Source organism: Mytilus edulis, chromosome 13 (genome assembly GCF_963676685.1).
Source record: "Mytilus edulis chromosome 13, xbMytEdul2.2, whole genome shotgun sequence".
NCBI classification, from domain to species: domain Eukaryota; kingdom Metazoa; phylum Mollusca; class Bivalvia; order Mytilida; family Mytilidae; genus Mytilus; species Mytilus edulis.
Genome location: NC_092356.1, coordinates 66,852,813 through 66,867,969, shown reverse-complemented (window position 1 = coordinate 66,867,969; position 15,157 = coordinate 66,852,813). Strand labels below are relative to the sequence as shown.

Here is a 15,157-nt window from a genome sequence, read left to right as displayed (position 1 = left end):
GTGAGTGTATAAACATGACAAAGCATGCAAAGGAATACCAACTGTATATCAATTTTGGGTAAAGTGACAGATGTATTATCGTCTACAAAAAGTTCAAGCAGCCATAGAAAAGAAAAATCACAAAAATACTGAACTCCGATGACAATTCAAAACGGAAAGTCCGTAATCAAATGACAAAACCAAATGACAAAACACATCAAACGATCGGACAACAATTATTATATTCCTGACTGGCACTTTCAATTGTAGAAAATGGTGGATTGAACCTGCTTTTATAGCGCTAAACCTCTCACTTGTATGACAGTAGCATAAAATTCCATTATATTACCAACATCATAATAGCTCATCTTCAATCCAACATGCAGAACCGAAAAGGGTCTATCAAAGACTTCTAGCGTATAGAGTTTCATCCTTTTTAAAAGTTCATTATTAATTGAATTTATGAATTCCGGTCTTTAATATAATTAGACAAAAGTAAAGATTTGAGGTGAACAACAAAACGCATAAATGTGTAAACATAGAAAATAAAACACATTTTAATTCAAGAAATAGTATTGAACGTTGTGAACTTTCACCGAATTCATTTTGGTAAGTGATAAGATAAGAAACGGTAAAAACTAGAGCGACAAAGATGTCTGTGTATGCAATTTTGGCCTTTTGTTGCATGCCATTGGTGTACGCTGAAGACGAAAACCGTATTCATACACTACAACATGATGTTGACACCTTGCGCGCTATGGTACAAGTATTGACTACCGAAAATAAATTATACAAAACCGAAATGGAACTGATGACGGAGAAGATGAGACAGCTGGAATCTAAATTCGATAGAGAACTTTCTGGACAAAAACATACAGGTGAATTAAATAGTATTATAATTATTTGGCCTTTTTAACATTTTTTTATTCGAGCGTCACTGATGAGTCTTTTATTTCTAGACGAAAAGCATGCCGAACGCAAATATAAAATTTCAATCCTGGTATCTATAATGAGTTTATTTATACTTAAGTTGTTAATTTATGCAAATGAATACACTGAATTAAAACGTCAATAAACCGTTACATCTATAGCGAAAATATGACATAGCAAGAAATGTTCAAAACTTTTAGATCTTCAATCGTTAAATACGCCAAGTACATGTGCTGTACATTTATCATGCAGTACTATAATTTGTGTGCAAAATATTTTGTAGTGGATCAGTAATTAAGTATTCGCACTTTCGTGGAAGTTTCCTACTTGAAGTATAGTACTGATTAACTACTGTATATATAATTATACATTAATAAATGTGAATTTCGTCTAAAGGTCGGGGTAGCATGGTATCATACATTTTATGTTTTCATTACTTATAGATAAAAGACTTCTGATAACAGACCAACCACCAGTATCTGCATCCCACCATGTTGCATTCTATACCCAGTTGACAAAAACTTTACATCTAGCGACAAACCAGATGGTTGTATTTGACCACATAGAACTTAATCATGGTAATGCGTATAGTTCCCTAGATGGAGAATTTGTGTGCACCGTGCAAGGAACGTATGTCCTGTCTTGGACAATCACCTGCTCAGACAACACAGCGATTGAGACGGAGTTGGTTGTCAATGGAATTGTAAAAGGACACGTTTTCACGGATGCTGGCAACCATGCAGACTTTGAAACTAATTCGGGAACGGCTGTTCTAGATCTTAACGTTGGCGATCGAATATGGATCAGAGTTGGAAGGTTATTTAATGGACAGATAATCGGATCAAGTCTTGGGTCTTCAACGTTTTCCGGATTTCTTGTCAATCAACAGGTTATTTGAATAAAAGTTGAAATGATAGACTATTTTTTCGATCGACAATGTTCTACAACTGATTTATAACTGATAAATAGCCATTAACAAAAATACTTAACTCCGAGGAAACTTTTGAAGAATGGAAAGTCTATCAAAAGCTCGAACACATCTTACGAAAAGAAAGAGAATGTCATATTCTTGACCTGGTACAGGTATTCACTTAGTAGACAATGGTGGTTTAAACCTTGTTTGAATATTAAGGCAGGGATTTCTTAAAAGTTTACAACTTATATAAATGCACAGCTCTCAGGGACGGATCCAGGCGCGGGGTGTTGCGGGCGTGCCCCATAAAATTTGCAAAGCATTGGTTGTCCTCAGCTTCATAAAGAATATTTCAATAATTTTACAACACAAAAAACATTCGCCTCGCACCGCTCGGAGAAAATTTATGTTTGCTTAACAAAAAAATCCTTTATGTTCCCCTGGTTATGAGAAATCGTCAAATTACACCATGTCGATACTGTTAGCTTATATTTGGCAATGCACAAAGTCATTTGTTTCTTAGACTGTTTATGACGTCTTTATAATAAATCCGTGAGATTGTATTGGCTGATAATTTAGTCTTAGAAAAAATGATTTATTTATTTACTAGTATTTGTTTTATAATTAGCTTCGAGTTACCTTTCAATAACTGCGAGTACTTTTAATTCGGTGTCTTGTTTCCATTGTTTTTATGTTTTTTGTCTTTGTGACTCGTACCAATCTTTTAAGTAAAACCAATCATTACTGATTCTGTACAGTGTATTTTTATGCTTTGCGGTTACTCCATTATACTAAATAAGAGGGAGGGTTGATTGCTCTCAAACATGGTTTTCGTTGATGCATGTCTGTCTTATTTGTTTTTCGTTCATTGTTTTGTTATAAACTAGGTCGTCGGTTTTGTTGTTTGAATTCTCTTTTACAACATTTTTGTAGGGGCATTAAAAAGCGACAGCACGATAGTTTAGATCTTTTTCATATATAAAGGCGTTTCGGGGTTGCCTGTAATTGCTCTGTGGGTAATTGTTTCAATTGTTATCATATCACAGCTCATAACCGTACAAAGGAGGGACGAAAGATACCAGAGGAAAACTCATAGATAGAAAATGTACTGAAAACACCATGGCTAAAAATAAAACGACACACAGACACACAGACAAACAACAGTACAGAAGACACAGCATAGAAAACTATAGACTAAGCAACACGAACCCAACCAACAACTGGGGGCATTGGTTGTCCTCAGCTTCATAAAAAATATTTCGATAATTTAACAACACAAAAAAACATTCGCCTCGTCCCGTTCGATGAAAAATTAAGTTTGCTTAACAAAAAAATCCTTGATCTTCCCCTGGTTATGAGAAATCGTCATACTACACCATGTCGATACTGTTAGCTTATATTTGCCAACAGTGCACACAAACATGGTTGTTGTTGATGCATGTCTGTCATATTTGTTTTTCGTAAATTGTTTTATTATAAACTAGGCCGTCGGTTTTGTTGTTTGAATTCTTTTTTACAACATTTATGTAGGGGCATTTTAAAACCGACATTACTGTATTTTGGATTTTTTTCTCATATATAAAGGCGTTTCGGGGTTGCCTGTAATTGCTTGCACCCACTTCATTTGAACTTTGTGGATAGTTGTTTTAATTGTTATCATATAAGAGAGGCTGGACAGGGGGTATGTTTCTCCCTGCTCCCGCCCCTCTTCTCCCTTCTCCCGCCCTCCTTCTCCCGTCTCCCTCTTCTTTCTCTCTCCCTTACCTTTTCCGACATGCATTTCATTAAAATCCATAAAACATTCAGGAAGAGTTTCGCTTTGAAGATTAGTAATGCCATACTATTAAAGTAACGGGTATCTCCCCTTTAACATTTCGAAATTTCTCATGTAAATATTTCTTCTATATCCATCCAGTTTTTCAGGAGTAGATGCACTTAAAAGAGATACATTAATAGACAGATAGGGTGCAATATGCCTGCAACATGATCAGACGCATACAAATTCCCATCTAGGAGGGACATTCCAATGCAACCTCCCATATTTTCAATATTTGACAAATTTTAATCGGAAATAGTCCTGTTAAGGACGGCAGTAAAAATTGTGAATGTGTACCTCCAGCTTATTTCAGACCTCAAGGTCATAAATCTTTCGAGCATGATTTTTCTACTCAGACTCGTAATCAACCAATCAAATTGTTGGATTTCATGTTTCGAGCATGATTTTTGTGCTCCGAGCACTGAGCAAAGTTTTATGCCTTCAAGGCCTGATACACGCCGTCTCCCGATTACTTTTAAAGTATAAAATTCAGAGGCGTAGCACTCAAATTTATATTGGTACGGCGTGAAATATTATGGGTCGCAAAACAACTCATATCTGCCTCCTTGAGGCAGATATTCGGCAGGGGTTTGGGGGCAGCTAAAGGGCCAGAGAAATTTTGGGATAAATGGTGCAAAATCCTGCATTCTGACACTTAAGTTTCGCTTATCATTTTTTCAGTAACAATTTGAGTTATCTCACTTTTTTGAAAGTCTAATTCAAAATATAGAAAAAAGAAAAGAATTTGAAACATGAAATGTGTCAAAAAGTCAACAATCCAAACGGATACAACAAGTGGAATATCTTGGCTAAAATGTAAACTTCCAATTTTGTGTCGGATGCCATTCAATGTGTCTAGGCATACAGGTTTTTTTTTTTTTATAGTGGTACAGATAATAAATTTCTTTGCCGAGCGTAGCGGGGCAGATTTTTTTATGACCTCTTTTTCGCCTCAAAAACATAAAATAAGTGTAAAATGCACTAATTTCATAGTTCTTGACGTGAGGCTTGTATATAAATAAAGAGTAAGGGTTAAACATTTTTGATGCCGTCTTCTACTCCATTAAATTTCTATTATAAATTGATTAGATGGTTCCAACGCTAGAATTTCTTATTGACATTTATTGAGAGGTTTCTAGTGATGACTTCTTTACACATCTTTCGTCAAAGACATATGGTTCAATTGTAGAAGTTTATGTTATATATAAGTTATGGTCCTTATGATGATTTTAATACGGGGACCTCAATATCTCCCAAGAAAAAGAGTAAAACTAAAAATCATACAAGACTAACAAAGGCCAGAGGCTCTCGACTTGAGACAGGCGCAAAGTTGCGGCTAGTTAAACATGTTTTTGAGATCCAAACCTCCCCCTTATACCTTAAGTCAATGTAGAAAAAACATACACACAACACTACGCACAGTAAAAGTCAGTTGAAGAGACTTCTGAGTCTGATGTCAGAATAGGCCACAAAAGAAACTAAACAAATTGGCAATTATACATAAACTAACACATACTTCTAGCAGTTACATACTGACATGCGAGCTCGAGACTTGAATTAAACTAATATATGATATCGTTTCATCATATGAATATCAAGCACGATCCCTGCCGTTAGGGGTTTAGTAGTATACCATCATAAAATATATGAGAAGAAAGAACCCTGTCCAAGTGAATCAATATTAAAGCCAAAATAAGCAATCTTTAGTGAACTGACAACAGTATCGTAACTAACCCTTCTTAAAATAAGTAGCTTTTGAGTTGAATGCCGACAATGTTTGTGACAATGTATAAACAAGGGAAAATAGAACATGCATTTTCAGCCGATTCTGAAAGGGACATCCCAAATTCACCATCATTTCTAAAAAAAATGTGATAAGTTTAAAAACAATTCACATAAAGTTCAGCTACACAAAAAAACGTAATTGGTAGGCTAAAACGGTTGCATCATCTAGACATAAAAAAGTATTTAAAAAAGATTCGATAATTTATTTTTTCATTTCGGTGCCCACTTTTTTATTTAGCTTATTGAATGCCGTACTCAGTTTGACTTTAAATAATTGTTTACTTTTAACACATTATGAAACCTGGATTAAGAGTTCAACTCGTCTCATTAATTGGCTACTAATCTACCACATCTCTTTATTTCTATTGAACCAGTATTAATAAATGTTTATATATATATATATATATACCGTTTATATTGCCTATGACTCATAAATGGGATTTTCTGTCTTTGTTTTTTCCTGTAAAAACTTTGTTTTCTTTAATCCCGTGAAAAAACTTTGTTTTTTTTTCAATAAATTATAAAAAAAGGTATGGCATGCCATACCAACGAAAATCATTGGTACGACAGCAGGCTGCTACGCCCCTGTAAATCCAAACTTTAGAAACGCAGGTTATTTTTAATTTGTGAAAATACGTGGAATTTTTGTGACACTATTTGTGCAATTTCGTAAGAAACCAATTCGTGTTAAATTGGTTGCAAAAAAAAGCTTCTTTTGGAAAATAATACTGAATATGATTTGTTGAAAATACATAGTACAAGCAGTCTTTGCATGGAAATCAGAATTAACAATGAAGAATAATACAATTGTCCTGGAACTTGGTTATTTTGGCACACTTTTCCTATATGTTCCAAGTGTAACCCGTTTTGAAATATAATTGGACTGTACAGATAATATGGTTCCGGAAGCTTTTAAAAAATAGATTGCCGATACTGTAATCTTATAAATACAGTTTACACAGGACAGCAACATCGAAATGATGAAAAGGTTAACAAAGGCCTGTCATGTTGGGATGTCAACACTTAATGCGCATCTGTTTGAACAAAATAAAATGATATCTATTAGACCTCCGGTTACATATTTTTTCTTTCAATTCAGTATTTCAAAAATTATTTCTTGAAATTTACAATCACACAATTCATTACAATAAAACCCAGTGGCCAACAATAAATGAATAATCGTTAAATTAATTATTTTAATAATTGTCGAAAATAAACCAAGAAACGCGCTCGGAACGACAAAACAAAATAAAAAAGATATGTTTGTTTGATATATTTCTTCAAATGCAGAAACAAACTGAAACACGTAAACATTTTAATATCATTTTGGTTCATGTTAATTAACACTTGGTGTACAGGGATGGGTGTGTTTTGTTGTTGAATTGGACATGATTTACAATTGAGATTCCCAACTATATTCCATTATGATCTTTAATATAAATATATATATGAACCAAAAGTGCGCAAATTCAGAGCACAGAGTCTGACTTCTTCTACAGTGTACAATTTCAAGGTGGAACTTTTATAATGCACCAAGTGTTTTACCTATAGACGATGCATGTATGTTCTCAGATTTTTTTTATTATATCATTTTTCACGAAAGACAGAACAATTTCAAAATGTATTGTATGGTCCTGAACATGCCTGAATATTTTCTACCAGACATTTTGCAACCTCAAATTAATAAATTCAAATTATTCTTGAAAATCACTGTTCACCCAATAAAATTTTGAAAGCTGAATGTCAGACTCCACCCTGTTAGTTGGAAATAAAACTAAATCAGTTAGAATTAATAGGAAATTTCTGAAACCAGACAGGGGAAATAAAAAAAATGTTACTCTATATTAAGTAATGTCATCCTTTTTGGCCAAATTCTATGCATATAGGTCAAATTTGAAGCAATTTATCAAAAAAAATAAAATAAGGATGGTGACATGTATCGCTATACATGCACAGGCTCACAAAAAAATCCTGGAAATTGTTAGTTTTTTATTCTTTCTCCATATATAAGAGATTGTAATGAATTAGTGAAAAGGTTTTTCATTACTATGCACAATTTTCTGCGACTGTCATACAAGTGAGAGTTTTGGCTAACCATAAAACCAGGTCCAATCCACAATTTTCAGCATAAGAAAATGCCTAAAGCTGAACCAATTCGGAATATAACAGTTGTTATCCATTTGTTTGATTTTGCAGTTAGATTAAGGACTTTCCTTTTTAAGATTTCGTCGGAGTCGTTTTTGGTTGTTTTTTTTGGTCGTTTTACTTTTTAATACCATTTTCTTGAATCTTTTGATCCACTCATTTATTAAATAATTGTTTTCCTGCTAAATTTTAATAATTTTAATACACATCTCCTTTATATACCCTTTTCTCCTTTCTCCTGCTCCTTCTCTCCTTCCTCCCGCCCCTTCTCTCCCTTCTACCGCCCCTGCTCTCCCTTCTCCCTCCCCCTCTCTCCCTTCTCCCGCCCCCTCTCTCCCATGCTCCCAATACCCTGTCCAGCCCCTCATATAACAGCTCATAATCGTACAAAGTTTCACTAGATCTTCAAAGTTTGAATTTTGAGCATAACTGAAGAGACATTAATTGTAAAAGAAAGGCGAATACTACATCTACTACAGAGTCAATGATTCATCTAACAACAAAACATCGTCGTGGTTAGCGGGCTGCCCAGCTGATCAACCTGGCCCTGAATGCAGCCGTTGTGGAGTATCGACTAAAGACACATCAAAATAGTAAAAAAATGCAAGGTCTTTATTGTATCAACCATGAAATATGTACGCCATATGCTGGCTCGGCTCAGTGACATAATGCAACTTAAAGATAAACAGTTTATATTTCTTTGTTTACATTGAATATGACGTCATAACTTATATTATGGACGAAGTCTCCTTTTACAGTAGAAAATCAATAATAAAAAAAAAATTAAAAAAAATCGGGGAAAATTTCCCGAATTTTTCATTGTACTAATGAACTCAAAATCGTTCAAAATTTTTTTTGTCAGGTTTTAGAATTTCCTGCCTCATATTAATGGCTTGCACCAACGTTTTTTTCGCTAATAGGTGGCGTATTGTTCCATCAGTTATACTTTCGGAACTCCTCGTGACCTATCAAAAAAGCGCCATATTGTTGCCAACGTAAACACCGCGAGTTTTAAAGATTAAAGAAGATGCCACAGTAATGTCAGTATTGTAGTGTTCCTGGATGTAGGAATTCTGGTGGTCACAAGTTTCCTGAAGAAAGAGAATTGCAACTTAGATGGAAAGTGGCTATTAAAAGAAGAGACTCTACCACAAAAGGTCTCTGGAAGCCAGGGAAACATGACGTTGTCTGTGCCGCCCATTTCAAGGAGGCTGACTACAGAGTTTCTGGACTATTAGGTTAGATAACTTTCAATGATGAATAACATTAATATTTATTGAAATTTTAAAGTGTAGTGATACTTCCAAGTACAAGTCATATACCTTTCACAAGTGGATGTCAATTTTAAGCGCAGATAATGGCAAATGTAATATGATTATGAATATAAATCAGTTTCCACAGTACACTTTGGCAGCACAAATTCCTTGTTTATTTTTTTAAATATGTATCAGTTATATGTTTTATCATATTTATTGTACTGAGCAACAGGTCTTTGTATTTTTTAAGCAGCTTGGGCTTGTGTGCTTGTTTGAAGAATCACTACATATATATATTCATTTTTCATCATGTTTGTAAACCAATTTCTACAAATGCAATATTGTGTCGAATGAGTTTTTTCATTAAACTTGTCTTTTTTGGGGGGTAAAATTACAGTATTTATTTACCTTTCTATAAATTTGACCTTTAAGGACATAGTCACATACATTTTTACATGTATCTAGAACATGTAGAAGGGGTCAGCTTTTCAAACCTCCCAAATATAGTTTTGTCTAGCTGATTAGACATTTGTCGACATGTATCTATTTCAGATGGGTCTTCATACATTTCATCCTACACTTTGCAATCAAATTTAATAACATACAATGTATTGAATGACAATTGTTTTTCTAGCAACAAACTATTCATAGCTGCATGTGGCTTCCACTATAACCTGGATATTTTACTTTTAAAAGTTTAAAGATGTATTATGTAAGAATGAACATTTAGATAAGATAAATGACACAATCTTGTATTTTAACTATTTGTTTAAGTTGTGCAAATATGTTGCCAAATTTTTACCTTTGGTTACAATATCATTGATTCATATATATTATATGACATGTGTATCTGACAAGGACATCATCACATTCTTGAGTATCATTGACACATCTTACAAGAAGACACCCCATGCCATATAGTTTGTTATTAAATATCACACATGAATAAATGTGAAGCAATTCAAACAAGAAAAGGGCTTATATCTCAATAAATTAGTATTAACATAAAAATTAGAAGTTGTATGCTTGTCAGTGAGACAAATGTCCAGAGGTAGAGGCCTTCCAGGGGCCCTCCCCTCCTATTCTAGCAAACATTTCATTGATATTATAGAAGTCCATTGAAGCATGGCCATAGCAACCCTCTCTTAGACAGTCAGTGGGCCTTCACTTATGAAAAATTCTGGTTCTGCAACTGCTGTCTACTAGCAAACTTCAAATGAAGTGGATGTAGGCAATTAGAGTCAACTGTTGCCTTTAACAATGAGAAAAACTCATACCATATATATAGCTGGCTATAAAAAGCCTTGACATGATAAATAAGAAACATTAATTTGTTTTACCTCTTAGATCTGCCTTAATGAGCATCTTGTGTTAATATGGGTAACGCTAACAGTATTCTGTTTTACTCTCAAACGAATTTTGAAGGAGCACATCATTATTCCTATACATCCTTTTGGTAATTTGGCATTTTTTTCCATGGTCAATTTCTTTTTGTTCTCAGACTCAAATTCATTTTATTGCATCATTACTAGTGAATTTCTGTTATTTTTAAAATGCATGATATTTGCTTTGTTTGCTTTGTGTTTTTTGTTTGTTTTTACAGAAAACCTGGATGCACATTAATTTTGAAAGGGAGCATTGATCTGACCAACACACAGTCTCTAATGTCTGGAATCAGGAATTCAGTATTGTTGAAATGTATCACTTTATGGAATAAGCTTTGATTTTCAATGCTGTTGTAATTAAAAAATTCTGTAACCAAGTTATAAGGCAGAGTAAAAAACAAATTCATCTCAGATTCATAATGCAACATCTGCATTTGACATGTACAAATGTATTTATATTAATAACTATATATTTACCGCATACCAGTACATTAAAAATAACCACATGAATAAATAATGAACAACAAATAAATGTTTTGTGTACAAAGGGCAATAACTCATTCATTAGACAGATGGTACAATCTAGAATAATAAGTTAAATAATTATATTGTATCAGAAAAAAATGTATTAAGATAGTACCCAACACTTTCACTAAAATTAATTTGGCTCTTTTAATTTTCATCAAATTTTAACACAGTATTTACTTTGACCCTTTAACAAAAATATAAAAATTTTGAACCAACTGTTTTGTCAGAAAAATTACACTGGTTATATAGCAGTTTGACAAACACCAATTCTATCATTGAAAAGCTTAATATTCCCTTTACAACACAACGTAATTATAACGTTTAGCTGACTTTACACAGTTATCTCCCTGTAGTGTTAGGTACCACCTTAATATAGTGAAATCAAATTATAGTTATATTACATTTTGTTAAGTAACTTTATTGCAATCACTCATTAATGTTTGAATGAAATGCTGCATCTTTGTTTACTAACTTTTCGTCAAATAAATTTTGTTGATGCAGTTTAGGTGGTCAAGCATTTGATAGTTTGATACCAGTTAAATTGAAAACTTCAAAATTGGTAAGCTGAACTCATATATTTGTCGTAAACACAGTTTTGTTCTTAACCGATCATCATTGTCAATATCAACATGTAAGTCAAGATAGGAGACTGACTGTGTATCTTGTGTATCGTTTCTTTCAAGTTCGAAAGGATTATTCCTTGGTTACCACACTTTGAATACTATAGTGAAAGAACATCATCTATATTACGGAACGTGAAATTGAAGAATAATGCTATATTCTTGCCTTTCTTCCGAAGAAGCTCCAATACAAAGTTTGCTTGAAATGAATAAATAAACCAAGTCATCAAGAAAAGAACCACCATTGGTTTCTATTGAAATGCTGGTATACTACTGTTAGCTTTATTTATGAAAATAATACATTTTTCGTCTGTTATTTATCTTTCTACACCAGAAATACATGACAGATACAATTATTTGTTATTTAATGATTCACACTTTGAATACACTGCTCAGTGGGTATTTTTAAACGTGACTTATCATGTCACGAACACCAGTCAGTTGTTGTTGTTTTATCTTGGGCAGTTGACGTTAAATGTATTTGTGTATATTTCTGTTGTGATGTCGACTTCTTTGTCGATGAAGAGCTGAACATATCATGATATTAACGCTTTTCCATCAGTCAAACTACAGTAAACAGTGTTGACTAAAAAATGTAAATTTGTGGTTTTCCGGTGTTACTGTGTTGTTGTTTCGTTCGTTGATGCTATTGTCATAATATTCCGCCCCAAGTTGTAGACAAATGATCATATCATTACCATTTTTTGGCATATGAAAATGAAACCGACTTAACAAAAATCTTTCAAGCCTAGGGTGTACGCGTACAAAATTATACCAAATTATTTATGATCCTGTAGACGAATGTAAAGGCGTCCCAATTGTTTATCAATCTTGAGTAGAATGGCAGATATATTATCGTCTTCAAAATCAAATAGATACATTGTAATTTTTTAAAGATAGAAACATCAAAGAGGGCAGCGTTACACTATTTTTTCTGTTGTCAAAACGCTAAAATTCGGGACATTGTGAAGCCAAAACATATTACCAAAATTAACAATCTTTATGTGCTAAAGAATTTTCATGCTTCATTCTTACCGCCTTTTGTATGTGATATTCGATTAGAACTAACGTTTATTTTATTCTTAATGCCATAGGTTTTACCTTGCGTTCGCTATTGGTTTTGTGACATTTCATTTAATAGAAAAAATAGAAAATATCAGGAGGTAAGATAACACATAACCATCAAAGACCTTTAACATAAAAAGCTTAATTTTTATTCATATTATTCCAAATGTATTCATGTAAGGGAAAAGTAATATTACAAAAACACCGAACCCCGAGGAGAATTTGAAACGGAAAGTCCGTGATCAAATGACAAAACCTAAGCTCAAACACATCAAATAAACGGATAACAACTGTCATATTCCTGACTTGGTACAGTCAGTTCTTATGTAGAAAACGGAAGATTAAACCTGGTTTTGAAGCAAGCTATTTAACCTCTCACTTGTAGGACAGTCGCATCAAATTCCATTATATTGACAACGATGTGTGAACAAAACAAACAGATATGATGGGCACAAATGTCAAAATAGGGGTACAAAACAATGACAGAATGTATCAGTACATAGCCACGTCAAATGGATATCACCAAAACAGGCTAAACAGTAAAAGTAATATTCATAAAGACAAATAAAAGGTTACTATAATACTTAATTAAAATGATAAAAACGCCAGTAAATAGAATCTATACCTCCAGACCATAGTTTATTATTTGTGAATTTGATATGGAATATTTCTCAACGAGGTCTTGGTACCTTCCATGCAATAAACCAAATTTCAGTCTTAAGTATATTAGACAAAATAAGTAGGTTTTTTTTTACCTTCACTTGCTTACATATTTTCTATGGTCTGAAGTGAACTATGAACAAATTAAATGTGTAAAAAATGAAATCAAAGAAACGCATTCAAATTCAAGTCATTATTATTGCAAGGACGTTCGAACTTTTACTATACTTATTTAGGTAACAGATAAGATAAGAAAAACGGAAACGAACTGAAGGCACAAAGATGACGTTGGCAAGTGTCGCATTTTGTTTTATGACATTGGTGTACGCTGTAGACGAAACTCGAATTCAAATACCACAACATGATGATGACACATTGCGCTTTATAGTACAACGGTTGACCACCGAAAACAAGTTATACAAAACCGAAATGCAACTGATGGCTGAGAAAATACGACAACTGGAAGCCAAATTCGACAGAGAGTTTTCTCGACATAAAAATGAAGGTGAATTAAATATTATTGTAAGTTAAAAAAAAACCTGTTTATTTAGTTCCAAAAAATAGAAACACAGCGGTTTGATGAAGAAAAAAGTCATGAAACATTTCTTATAAAAATGATTTGTATATAGTATCGAAAGAGGTCACTACTGAAATCATTTCATAACCAGTACTATCTTGATGTAATAGTTGGCATGTTTTTTCAATTTATTCAATATTTTTAATGATTTTTCAATTGTAGATAAAAGACTACTGGTGACTGATCAGCCACCTGTATCAACATCTAAACATGTTGCATTTTACTCCTCGTTAACAAACGATTTATACCACCTAACGACAAAACAAATGATTGTTTTTGACCACATACAACTTAATCATGGTAATTCGTACTGTTCGCTTGACGGAGAATTCGTTTGCACCGTTCTAGGTACGTATTTTCTGTCTTGGACCATCACCTGTGCAGACTACACAACGATTGAAACGGAGCTTGTTGTCAATGGGAACGTAAAAGGACACATTTTAACAGATGCTGGCAACCATCCAGACTATGAAACCAATTCAGGAACGGCTATAGTAGATCTAAAGGTTGGTGATCGGGTATGGATAAGGGTTGGAAATGAATACACTGGAAAAATAGTTGGAACTGGACTCGGGTCTTCAACGTTTTCTGGATTTCTTGTCAATTAGAAGGCTTTGTGAATAAAAGTTCAAATGCCGACTGGTTAATTCATCTTTACGCAAGAAAAATGAAACTGACAGTTTCATATGAGGATTTCGAGAAATTCTATCATTAAAGTGAAATCCTTCTAAAGGAAAAGGGTAATAAAACACGAATTGTGTTACATTTCATTATATTTACTGGTTGGTCATCTGTAAATGATATCAATTATCGATGATGTCATAATTTAATATACACGTTTCATTATCTCATCATTGTGTTCAAATTGTAGTCTCAGAGGTTATAGCCCAATAGCCAGTAAATTGGTACTTGCATTAAAATACGGATACTATTTTGTTTGAATCTGCTATTTCCAAATGTGGAATCATTTTGAAATAATAAATGTATCTTCGTCATGCATAGTTCTGATTCCTTGTCAGGGTTGTATTTTTACTTTTAGGTCTGTTAAGTTTCATTAGCTCATCATTGTTGGTATTATATTTTGAATTTTCAAATATTTTGGCTTCTTGAATCATTGAATAGACATTAATTGTCGAAATACGCATATGATGTAGTAAAATTGGCACTATTTGTGTTATTACTACCATTCGGTCAATACCTGTCCTGATAGACCGAAAATGTGTGATTCACCAACGAACCTTGAAAATGAAGTCAGAGACTAAAACTGTAAAAACAAGAATGTGTCCACAGTACACGGATGCCCCACTCGCACTATCATTTTCTATGTTTAGTGGACCGTGAAATTGGAATAAATTCTCTAATTTGGCATTTAAATTAGAATGATCTTATCAAAGGGAACATGTATACTAAGTTTCAAGTTGATTGGACTTCTACTTTATCAAAAACTACCTTGACCAAAAACTTTAACCTGAAATTTGCACTATCATTTTCTATGTTG

The 15,157-nt window shown here is 33.4% G+C and overlaps 1 protein-coding gene and 1 pseudogene across 1 annotated transcript; both read left to right on the top strand.

The window, feature by feature from the left end:
- The first annotated feature begins 613 nt into the window (after positions 1-613).
- LOC139501523 (complement C1q-like protein 4) lies at positions 614-1,807 on the top strand. Its single transcript, XM_071290638.1, has 2 exons — positions 614-857; positions 1,353-1,807. Exons 1-2 carry the CDS (start codon positions 632-634, stop codon positions 1,805-1,807), a joined length of 681 nt encoding a protein of 226 aa, XP_071146739.1. The 5' UTR covers positions 614-631.
- Positions 1,808-13,357: 11,550 nt separating this feature from the next.
- On the top strand, positions 13,358-14,279 carry LOC139502116 (complement C1q-like protein 4; annotated as a pseudogene).
- Positions 14,280-15,157: the final 878 nt, after the last annotated feature.

Coding starts and splice junctions, on each gene's coding strand:
- LOC139501523 (XM_071290638.1), top strand. CDS start 632: ATGTCTGTGTATGCAATTTTGGCCTTTTGTTGCATGCCATTGGTGTAC. Junction 858..1,352: donor TTCTGGACAAAAACATACAG/GTGAATTAAATA, acceptor CATTACTTATAG/ATAAAAGACTTCTGATAACA.